The 12,500-nt window shown below is 28.3% G+C and overlaps 1 protein-coding gene across 3 annotated transcripts in view; it reads left to right on the plus strand.

Moving 5' to 3' along the window:
- Positions 1-12,500, plus strand: part of LOC111685908 (E3 ubiquitin-protein ligase MIB2) — an 89,869-nt gene that overhangs the window by 47,304 nt on the left and 30,065 nt on the right. For all 3 annotated transcript variants that reach the window (XM_023448185.2, XM_023448186.2, XM_046949896.1), the window contains exons 3-5: positions 3,068-3,235; positions 3,307-3,478; positions 3,539-3,654. In XM_023448185.2, the coding sequence (XP_023303953.2) occupies positions 3,068-3,235; positions 3,307-3,478; positions 3,539-3,654 (456 nt within the window). The remainder of the gene's footprint in view (positions 1-3,067; positions 3,236-3,306; positions 3,479-3,538; positions 3,655-12,500) is intronic.

Consider the following 12,500-nt stretch of genomic DNA (forward strand, 5'->3'; position numbering starts at 1 on the left):
AAATTTTGTTTTTTTTTGCAAAATCATGCACAAACCTGCTTACATTTTGAAATTCGTCAACTGTTCTTTTAGTTTTTATTTTTTCTCAGTTAGTCTTTGGAAATCAATTAAAAAACATCTGCAAATAAATAAATTTCTAATAACAAACCATTTTTGTGAAATGCATATATCTTAATACTTTTATTTTTGGGTTTTAAACTATTTATTGACAATGATATAGTTCTTTGTAAGAGCACGCAGAGAAAAAAGATGGTTGTGGTTAAAGTTATGATTGTAGTCGTTGTTGTAACAATTTTAAAATATCATATTATGATTAAAAGTATAAATGAGAAAAAGTAGACATTGTAATTACGCGTCGTTTGATGTATATTTCCAAAATCTGCTCTAGAAGGTATCACTGCGGGAGAAGCTTAAATATTGGAAAAACAAACGTGAAAGTTTCGAAAAAAGGGCTTTTTGGCGAAGCACACTAACAGCGTAACTTCAATATACCCAAAATACTATTCAATTTTACATTTTGAAATCATAAAGCCGCCATAAAATATTAGCATGCAAAGATTTTAGAGCTAGTACTAAAAATTGTAAATTTTTTACTTTAGCGAATTTCCGAATTATAATCAAAAGTAGTCAATATTTATGTGGAAAGAATTGGTTTGCATCAAAAAAATATATAATTTCTTTACAAAATTTAAATATACCGAACAGATTATCATATTAGCGGTTTTTTGCGTTAATAACTCGTTTAAATTTAATAATTATAAAAGCAGTTAATTGTAGATAAGCTGTTAACTGCAAAAGAAATTTCATCAAAGTTTCTCTTTTGCTGAAAACGCGGTGTTTCTTGAGTTATAAGATAATTCGAAGAATCACACCTAAACCGCTAATTAAAATTGGTATGATTTAACATTAATCGGTTAACAATGATGTTTATACCAAAATCGATAAGCCGTTAGAAAAAAGAACGATTTTGCAGCAAAAGCAAATGCAAGTTTCTTGTGTGCAAAAAACGCAGTGTTATTCTTTTTAGAAAAACTAATGGAGCACACCCTTCCCGCTAATTAAAATCAATAAAATTATATTCTTTTAGGTTACTAATAATGAGGTCTATAGCAAAATGTATAAGCCGTTCGAAAAAATACAACCATTTTGGATTTAATGTAATTTTAAAAAATGCATTCAAATATATGCATAAATAAATTAAAACCTCATTTTTAATCTATCACACATAAATGCACAATTTTTTAGTTAATGATTGTAAATTAATATTATGTGTACATAGTTTTATAAAAATATATTTTTTGAAGATGTTGAAGAAAACTCTTAAAAAGCGAATTTATCCACGAATATTGAAAATATTTGGGTTAAATTGATTTGTATTTTGTGTACTCCGTTGTGAATTATATCCACACTTGTATTTTTTGCTAAAAATTATTCACGATAAGATAATTGTACTTCTAAGATGTTAGACAATGTCCATACAAGATATCATTGATGTGCTATTAAAAAATTCATAATTTTTTTGAACCCCAAAATCTAAATTAAAAAGAGAATTTCCCATTTATATTTTTTGAATTGTTGTTTTAAAAGTTTTTGGAAAAATTTAATTTAAAAAAAATCAAAACCTGATTTTGTCATTCGTATTCAACGCAGTGATAGAAAAACTACGTTTCCTACCAAGTATTATATTATTGCTTTAACTTCTACCCCAAATAATTGTCTGAAGTTGCAGCATTAACATTTCTTTTGTTTTATAATCATACGTTTTTAAAACTATAGCTCCTTATAAAAAAGTAAATTTGAAATATAGCAGTAGTAAAAATCAGTAGCAGTAGAAATAGTTCTAAATAAAACATAAACTACAAATGTTGTCGTGGCTTAAAAATATAAATAATTTTATTGCTATTTTTGATAAGTAGAAATAAAAATCTTTGCTATTATTTGATTGTTCTATTGCTACCAAATAATTGTAGTAGCAATAGAATAAAATAAAAAATGTCGACAACAAAAATAATCTAACACATAAACACATCCCAACGGAAAAAATGTTCAGTATAGAGGCCTTCCTAAAGGCATTATTCTATAGACACATGTACATCTAGTCGCATTCCAAAATCGTCTCAATTTTACATGCTTACTTAAAAAAGTTTGTAGATGGTGTTCCGTTGAATACTTTTTAGAAAATTTTCAGTCGAAGGATTTGTAAAGTGTCCTTATAGGAAATTACATTAATGATCGTATTGACTTATTCATTAGAACTTATAAAAAAATTGATAAATGCACATGAATTTTTTTAGTAGTGGAAATAGAGTCCACCTAGGATACCTCTTGCGAAAAGGCAATAAGAAATTAATATTGCATCTTTATAATAAGTAAATATGTCTTTAGAAGGCTAACAAATCGACTGTACTATTGGTACCAAAATTTTTATTTTTTTGCTACATCTATAACTACTGCTACCAAAATCTAAATGTAGCAGTAGTAATAGTAAATGATTTGGTGCTAGTTTTTGAACATTTTTAACTACAAAAGTTGTTACTTTTTTTGTTACAGCAATGCCCTTAAAAATATAATGTTACAATTTTTAATTTATTATAATCCGCTTAGGAGTTATGATGGTTATAATGTTAGCTTTCCTATTAGTAAGTAAGTGGTACGTTAAATAAGTAGTTCGGGACAGTCCCCCCGAACTGCTGGATACACAGTAACAGTTCTTCCGCACATATATTATCTGTCTGTATATGTGTGTGCCTAAAAATAAACACATGCTCACCGGATATTAAGGAGTGTACATATAAAAGCATATTTCCGTAAGAAACGCAATGTACTACATGTGTAGATGATTATGTATACAAGATGTTTACGTTATTTAGATCTGATAGTAATTCTTACTTCAAAAACACCCCAATTATAGATCTTATTTTGAATATCTATGTACAAACATATATATGCTCTCTTCATTTATATCGAAATTCTGCTAAATTTTATAAATAGAATATTTTATTTTCCTCCCTTTACATAAGTGTAAGCATATATATGTATATTTTATTTTTATATTTCTTTTCGACAGACGGAGGAGAAGGTCATGTTGGAACTGTTTGTGAAATAGGACGTTCAGGATCAATACACTCGCCTGAGAATACTGTTGTCGTAAATTGGGATTCTGGACAAAGAACTAATTACCGCGTTGGTTATCAAAACCAATATGATTTAATAATTGTGGATAACGCACAAGTAGGTAAGTTGTTTAAAATTAAAAATTTTAATGTATAATATTTTGCTGTAAACAATAAACATTTTTATTTCAAGGTATTCGCCATTCAAACGTAGTATGTGACGGATGTTCAAAAGGAGGTATAGCAGGAATAGTTTTTAAATGTGCACAATGTTGTAATTATCACTTGTGTTCTTATTGCTACGGAGCTGATTTACATGATAAAGAACACCCATTTATACGTTATACATCACCAACTTCTTTAGGGTAATTACAGCTTTTAAAAATTATAATAAATATTTGAATGTTTACTTTGTTTAATTACAGTGTTCGTGTTCCTCCAAGAAAATCTTCAAAGCGTATTCAATTAAAGGGAATATTTGTTGGAGCTAAAGTAGTGCGGGGTCCCGACTGGGAGTGGGAACAACAAGACGGCGGAGAAGGTAAGTAAACACTAAAACACACTAGTTATTTTGAGAGCGGATAACTACCGCGAAAATTAAAACTAACAAATTATTTTGTGTATTAAAATTCCTAAAGCATTTGGCCGTGATAGGTTTGTTAGTAATTGTTGTGTCTTAAGGTTTAATTCTTGAAAACAAAAAATAATTTAGCATTATGTGAAAAACCGCATTCAAAGGTGGATTGAGCACAAAAATTGCAATGCGCGGTCAGAAGATCTTTGATTTCGTTTGTTTCGAAACAACGGTTATCAATCCATCACTACTTCTTGTTGATTATAATGTTAACTTATGGCTTCCAATTAAGCAACATTTTGTTCCAATTTCTATTACACAAAGTGAAATATTTTATATTTGCTGAAAAAGTGAAAATTTTCCGCGACCACAAAAATTGCAACACAAGTATAGTAAATTTAGTGTTTTTTATGTAACGAAAGTTCTTTAAAGAAACTTTCAAGGGGAAAAGAATCCATACTTGAAATTGGATTACTCTTTTGAGTGAAAATCAGGATTTCACTTTGAAAAAAAAAAAAAAAACGTGAAAAGGAAACAAATAGTGGTCATCCATGGGCAACTGCTCACGAAAAATTATGAAATTATCATGTTAATGCTTGGCACATAATCAGTGATTTTATTCAAAAATTTTGCTTCTTTTACCACAATAAAATGTTTTTTTCGTAATATCTGTCTGACTACCTAGTAAGAAATTTATATCAACGTAAACTCCAATAAAGACTCTTACGCTCATTTAAGAATCTTGCAACGAACCTGACATTTTTCTTAATTTTATACAAAGAAAATTTTACAACAAATATAATTTTGTTTGGCAAATTTTGAAACTAAAAATTGTAAACTATTAAAATTTAAAAATAAATGTTTGACTTCCGACTTAGGTTAGGTTATAGGTATAACCTAACCTAACCACTTTTCGAATTTTTGTATTTTATTAAGTGGAGACAGCGCCCGATCAAAAAACTGTAAAAAATACGTAAAGTATTGTCACAAGGAAAGCTTGTAAAGAATTTATCCCCTAAGTTTATTTAGTTAGAACAATAACAAATGTGTCCAAAAGCTTAAAAGTAAAGGCAAAACATAAAAAGAAGTGAATAAATTAGTTAGTGACAAGGTTAGGTTAGCAGGAGTATGTGTCCCTTGCTGTTCGCTTGGGTTCATGTTGTGATCCCTGAAAAGAGAAAGAAAACGGTCGGCATATTATTATACTTCGACCCAACTACTCCGGTTTCCTATCCAAACCATTTAGTCGCACGAATAGAAACATATTTTTAATTTTGTAAACTTCCAAAACCGATTACGTTCAGAAATGAAGACCTAGAGTTTTACAATTTTGCATAATTTAGGCTGGAATCCTTGTGTATATAATCATGTAAAACATTTATTATTACCAAAGTAATTAACAATTTAGTTGAATTTCAAATTAATAAAAAAAAAAACGTTGATATTTGCTCATATATTGAATTTCGTGTCTAGTGACCCAACTTTAAAAATCGATGTTTTCCACCAAGGTTAGTACTATGGGATAGTAGACTCACATTCGTGAACATTTTTAACACCGCGAAATAATAATGACGTAATTTCTCACTTTTTATACCCTTCACCTTCGTGAGAAGGGTATATATAAGTTTGTCATTCCGTTTGTAATTTCTATAATATAATTTTCCGACCCTATAAAGTATATATATATTCTGAATCCTTATAGATAGCGGATTCGATTAAGCCATGTCCGTCTGTCTGTCTGTTGAAATCAGTTTTTATAGGTCCCCAGATATCGGCGAGATCCGAATCTTCAATACTTTCGAGAAGATCGCTATTTAAAATCAGCAAAATCGGTCGGTAAATAACGGAGATATGAGCAAAAATCCGAGACAACCTCTGAAAATTTCATCAAAAAAGCCACATTTTTTTCATGCTTTGTTAAAAAAGCAACAACAACACTGTGAATTGTATAAAGATGTGCGTGTGTAGATGTATTTGGTTTTATTCAGCTGTGTATTTTTTTGTATGTTAGGATGCTGTTGGCGTCATTGAGTTTTGTATTTTGTTTTTGTGAATTCTGTTCGTATATTTGGATGTAGGTTGGTTTTATTCCGTTGTTTATTTTGTTTTTCTGTGTTTTTCGTTATGTATGTTTAGATGTCTGTTGGTTTAGATGCCTTGTGTATTTAGTTTTTTATTTCGTTTAGCGTTGTTGTTCATTTTGTTTTGCTTTTGGTGTAATATTAATGTAGTCGGGAAAAAATTTATAAAACTAAAGTGTTTAAAATACACTATGGTGAAGGGTATATAAGATTCGGTACAGCCGAATATAGCACTCTTACTTGTTTTAATGGTCTATTCGACTATGCTATGCCAACTTGCAATAAATTTCAATAGTTATATCCCTAATATTAGTACTATGTGGATTTTAATAAAGTTTTCAGAATAATAGAAAAACACTTTAATTTAGCTCTTATTTCGACATATGGCGATACTTTAGAAAAATATGCCTCTTCGGGGATTCATTTACTAATATATTTAATACGTATTTTGAGAAATCACTCAATTTTTTACCCGCTTTAGTGCAATTCCAAAAAAAAACTCCGGATTGGACTTTTTGAAAAAAAATTATATTAAAAATTTCTTCCCATTTTATGCACAGATTTGAAGATTTCTTTCGAAATATTAGTTAAAAGACTTTTTAACAAGATAAAAAACCTCGTTTATCCATAAAATCAAAATAAAGAACTAAAAATTTCGTTTTCAGCTTTATCCATACAATCAAAATAAAGAACTAAAAGTCGCAATGATACCGTGGAAGTCGAAGGTTATGAGTATCAAATCTTTACATGTATAGCGATTATTGTTCGTCGTACGATTTTAAATGCTATTACAACTTTTGTAGGGAATACAAATTCCAATATTTTGGTAATGATTATATTCGCAAGTCATCATTTAATTTCGAATTATTTTGCTTTCCTTTTTCTTAGCTATGTTACTTAAGTCGGCTTTACACGATCATACAAGTAATATGATCTGTAAAAATTTTGTGTAGAAGTGTACGGATGGGATCGTCTTGTCGTACGTAAAGTGTGATCGTCAGAAGTGTCCTTTAAGAATATCAGTTAGATTTATACTAATAAATATATTTTGGTTTATCTCAGAATTCCGACTTATAACAGCATCTGTTTATTCAAAATTTTTAATTGGTCTAGAAGTTACAATTTCACTTTCAATTTGAAATTTTATTTTCTGGACTTAATTTACTCCCACCAAATAAGTGCTTTAACTAAGAAGTTCCTATAAAAATATTAACGAAAAGACGGACAAGATTTGTACGCTCCAAAAAATGAGGTGAGTGATTATTTAATATCTACAGCGGCAGATTAACTAGCATAAATAAAATAATATTATGGTGTTTTTATTATTTAAATCAATATAATTTGAAACACATGTTAATTCCTAAACCAATAATGATATCGATAAATGCTTCTGTGTACATACATAAGTACATATGTACGACATGAAAATTATATCCTAGTTATTGTAGTGTACAAAAAATTTATATTTAGCTGGACAAATTAAATTTTAGCTTGAAACTGGACAAGCATCAAAAAAGCTGGACAATCCAGCCAAGTCCAGCCAGGCTTGCAACCCTACTCGAATCCCATTATTGGAATAAAGAGCCCTTCAAGGGCTTTCTTTTAAGCAAAAAAGTGCCCATTCTGAAAAAATTAACAAATAATTAAAAACAAAAGAATTAAGCAATGCCTATCTGAACTCTTTTAAACAAATTTTTGATAGGACCAATAGGTGAAAAGTTATACTTATTTCAATAGAACTCAGTGTGACCAAAATGTCAAATTTTAACCCGGCAGTTCTTGACCGATAGTACTAAGCATAGTGCAAATTTTGTCAAAATCGATTTTTTGAGTTAGGCCACTTGAGATGAAATTCCCCATATATTAAATTTATGAACATTTTCTAAGTAAAATCAAATACATATTCATGTTCATTAGACTAACCGAATCTTATATAGGGAGAAAAAAATTCTGAATCTTGTTCGTCTTAACCCGACAAAATGATTCCCCTTTCCAGTTATTTATTTGAGCTCGTTTAAAAGACGTGCCGCTCGTAGCTCAAAGTTTGAAAAAAAACGCAAATTTTTGGACAAAGAGCTAACATATGAATCTATAAGTCCAGAAACTAACTTAGTACATCAAACAAAGCTAATATTCTACTTCAAAATTTATATAATAATATTCTTGTTGCTTGTAGTAAAACAGATTTACAACAGATTGTGTCTCCAAAAACCTGTTCGCGGTAGGAGCATACTTCGTACATTTCGATATTATGTGAAAATGTTGCTAGTAGGTAAATAATTTTCATGTAATTGTTAAACAATCATAATGTACATAGATTTAGTATTTCAAAAAGATGTAAAACACAAAAATTGGAAAATATGGCAAAAAATAAAATTATTTTGGAAAATATTCAAATAAAACTATTTTATTACATAATATATATTTATATTTACTCGAATATTAATTTTTGTCCTTAAAAAATATCGAAAACCTGTTCTCAGCTATAATAAAAAAATATTTTTTAAACGACAGTTTCAACACTCGATTTTCAGTTTTTTTTAAATCTTTGTTAGACTTTTTTGCAAATTTTCTCTACAACAAATAATAAAATTAACTCTTTATTTTTTAAAATTATATAGAGCGTTATTAAAATTGATTTATTGAACTTTGGGAATATATTGAAACCAAGTGCTTTAAAGGGTTACTTTAAATTTTTATGTTATTTTAAAAAATCGGATGAAAAGTCTTGAAATTTTAGTAAATATGGCCACCAAAGAATTAATAATTATATATGTTTCAATGAGAATTTCCAATCTTTCAAAATTTGACCTCCAGGGACATATTTTATATTATCTGAGAGATATCTGAGATACTGTAAATATTTTATTTACGGCACGTGTTAACCTATATATAATCGATCTCAAATTTCGGCTATCTCAATACCTGAAAAGGGGAATTATTTTGTGAGGTTAAGATGAACAACATTCCTATATTTTTTCTCTAATGTCTAATGTGCATAAAAGAAGAATTTTAAAATTTAAACACAAATCTCTATACGAAAACTTTTTTGTTATCAGCTGGGGTTCAACATTGATCATTTTGTGAACTTGGGATCCTTCTCTGGATGAAAATGAAAAAACTTTTGCCCGAAACTGCCTCTGTTAACATTTTTTTTTAATTCTGATGACGTCTTATGAGTTTATTGGTTAAATCATGATAACACCAACACGACGTGATCTAGGAGGCTTAAATTATTTATTGATAAGTTTTGTTTGGCAGCAATATCGGTGCACTATATCACCTGTATCCCAAACAAGTGGCCCATAGGATATACTCTTGAATGGTCATAAATATATAATGGTGGAAGTACGCAACACGTATTTTTAGCGGCATCGCGTTATAGGTTTCAGTCAAAAAAATGTTGAAATAGTGTTTTTTATTTAACAAGTTACACATTGCAGTTCGTAACTCTTCTGCCGAAAAGTTCAGCAACTTTCAGCAAATATTATTATTATAATCCAGGTCTTCCAATATTTTGTTGAAAATCCAAATAATTCCCATTCTGTTTTCACATAATTTTAGGATGAGCTCATCCTACACAACAATTGATATTACAACACATATGCATGAAAAATTGGATCTTCGAATAGGGCTTGTAAGCCTTGTAATCTAACTACAGGTCACAATTTTGGAGATAATTCAATTGATCTTCTATGGTACCGTAGATAAAGCCTACTGAAAATAGTTAACATCGGTTAACCATACAGTTATACTAATGAACCCACCGAATAGGACTTTTAAGTTCATAATTATATTAAATATAATCGTATCTCGACAAAAAGTTGCATAACCAAGTTCTATACTAGCCTTGATGACCCTCATGAACTTTATAATTTTAGGGCCTCATTTGACCCTTAAATGTCCACAATTTTATTCAACAATAAATCAGGGTTCAGAAAAATTCTTTTATGAACACATAAATTTAAACATTTATGATAAATTGACACGAGTGTACTTTTAAAATGTTTTGTTGTATGCTCACTTTTGCAAATGAATAGCTAAGAATTGTTTTCGTTTTAAGCATTCTTAAATGTAAACATTTATTTTTTTATTTTGGTACATATTTCCGTATATGAATTTTGAGAAGTAAAAAATGTAAAATGTATAAATTTGAGAGGCCTTCTCATCACTCTCATTAAAGTATATACTCATTAATGTTGTTTTTTGTTTTTTCTAATATGTGTTCGGACTTTTTGTAGTTTGTTTCTTTTTTTCATATGTGCGTTGTTTGGTTTATTTGCTACTTTACAAAAATGAAAAAAAAACAAAAAATGTTTTCTCATTTTTTGTTTTTTCTTTCATTTTAATTTTTTCACAAACAAAAGATGTTTCATCATTCTTTTGCATTCAATACGTATGTATGTGGAAAAATATTTTGATTTTTTAGTTGTTAGGCACAACTTGTGTCTGTGTTTTTGTCATAACGGTTTACTTTAATGATGTTTTGTGTTGTTTTTCATTTGTTATAGGTATTTAAGTTAATTGTACTGCTTTATTTGTTTTTTATAACGATTAATGAAAAACTGTGTACCTAAATATACAGTGTCTTACATAAGTATTGGAATTTAGGTATATTATGAAAAGAAACCAAATTTATTAATATTTTTGTGTTCAAAATAAATAAATTAAATTCTTTTATTATATAGACAGTCCTTAAGTTTCATATCACACATATTAGTTTATATCCTTGGCCAAATATATGTATATCCTTTCGGTTGATAGGTATAACCCCTTAAAACCATTTTAAGCAAAAAAAAACATTCGATTCGAATTTTTGTGTTTTGTATAATATTTTGAAAAGTGAAATACAGGAAAAACTCTAATAACTGCTTTTGTGATTTAAATAAATGTAATTTTTCCAAATTTTAAAGAGTGTGATATTAAACCTTAGGACTCTCTAGACAATACAACAAATTTTATTATTAATTTTTGTAAGTTAAATTTTTTTCTAAGCATTGCTAAATAACGTTTAGTCAATTACAATATCAAAATTGCACTGTTCTTAATTTCTTATTCCACAACTATGCTGAACAAAACACATGTTAAAGACTGAATAATACAAAGATATTGTGCAATGATTTGCCGGTACTAAAACCTTCACTGGATTTATCTAAAATCCATTGAGAGGTATGAGAGAATGTCTGAGAGATAATGATGATAATAATCTAGCGTACATACAAACAAATTTTGTAAAAGTTTACTCTAAAAATGTAGTTTATTATATTTTTTTAATTAAAACAACATATATACCCTGTAGGATTTTGTGAGTTAACTAAAAATCAAGTTAACTTTTTGCTAACTTATTATGACTAGCTTCAAAAATGATCGAAGGAATGAACAAACATTTTAATAAACTCATAACAAATTTGTCAAACAATTTGTATTGAAAAAATTAAAAATAAAGTAAATAAATACATCCCTATTTCGGTGCGGATCAACATATTTTAGTTTGCACAACAACAAAACATTCTCGTTTACCCTACTCTAATTTATTTGGAAGTATTCTTTTCACATAAAATAAAGTAAACAAAAAAAAATTTTGACAAGAAAAAAGAAAAATAAGCACGACAAGTACCGGACAAAAAACCAGAAATAAACATACGTATATTCATATATACATATATATGTAAGAATGTAGGTATGTATGCAAGAGCATAATATATTTTTAAGCTCTGTGATAGAGAACAGGAGAATGTTTTTTGTTTTCCCTTCATACTTATCCAACGCATCATAAAAAACACAAAATTGTAGTTTAACCAGTCTTTGCACATATTCTTATTTTATTCTTTCATGCAAAAACACGAACACTCTCAATCTCGACATTTTAAATTTATTTATCAACAGAACTATAAACAAATTTTACATTTCATTTTAGAATGCTAGTGCAAAATAAAACTTTATGCTCTTTCAGTTGTGAGATTTTTACAAAAATTTTATTTCTCAAAAATGTCCATGTGCATGAAAAAAAGTTTTTCTTATTATCTCAATATTGTGCGAAAATAAAAAAAACATCAATAATAGTATCATTGTTTGTTTTTGTACGCGAATGGAAGATAACAAAACATAATAATTTTTCGTTTTTCATGTGCGTGAATGTTAAGTGAATGAATATTTGGAACCCTGCAATAAATGGCTTAAGTATATCTGAGGCAAGGTACAATTCAACTTTAATGCTTTACTATGAAAATTAAATCACACTTTAGTTTTGTAACAGCCTTCGCCCGACTATAAATATTTTATTACAAAATCTAAATTTCGCATATCACACAACTGATCGCAATAAAATAAATATATTTACTGAAATGCAAACACTTTTTCTTCTGAATTTTGAAAGCAAGAATGATTCTGCATTAAATGATCTTGTTAGTGTATTAAAAAGTGTTCGTTTTTGAAATTTTTATTCTATCTACTTATTATTATCTAATTTTCCTTTTGGTATATAATAATTCACTAATATTTAAACAAATTATGATAAAAATTAGAAAGTAATGTATTTTGTTTTTGCAAATTTTTTAACTTAGCACTGAGAAACATAAAATTGGGCCTATACAGTGACTATTTAGTTTATGTCACCAAAAATTAAACTAACATTTTCTGGCAGGGACATAGTGTACACTTAGTTGTACAAAATAGGTTTAAATAACAGTACAACGTTTTCATTGCATTCATTTTCATAAATTAATATATTTT

The sequence above is a fragment of the Lucilia cuprina genome, chromosome 2 (assembly GCF_022045245.1).
Source record: "Lucilia cuprina isolate Lc7/37 chromosome 2, ASM2204524v1, whole genome shotgun sequence".
Classification (NCBI taxonomy): domain Eukaryota; kingdom Metazoa; phylum Arthropoda; class Insecta; order Diptera; family Calliphoridae; genus Lucilia; species Lucilia cuprina.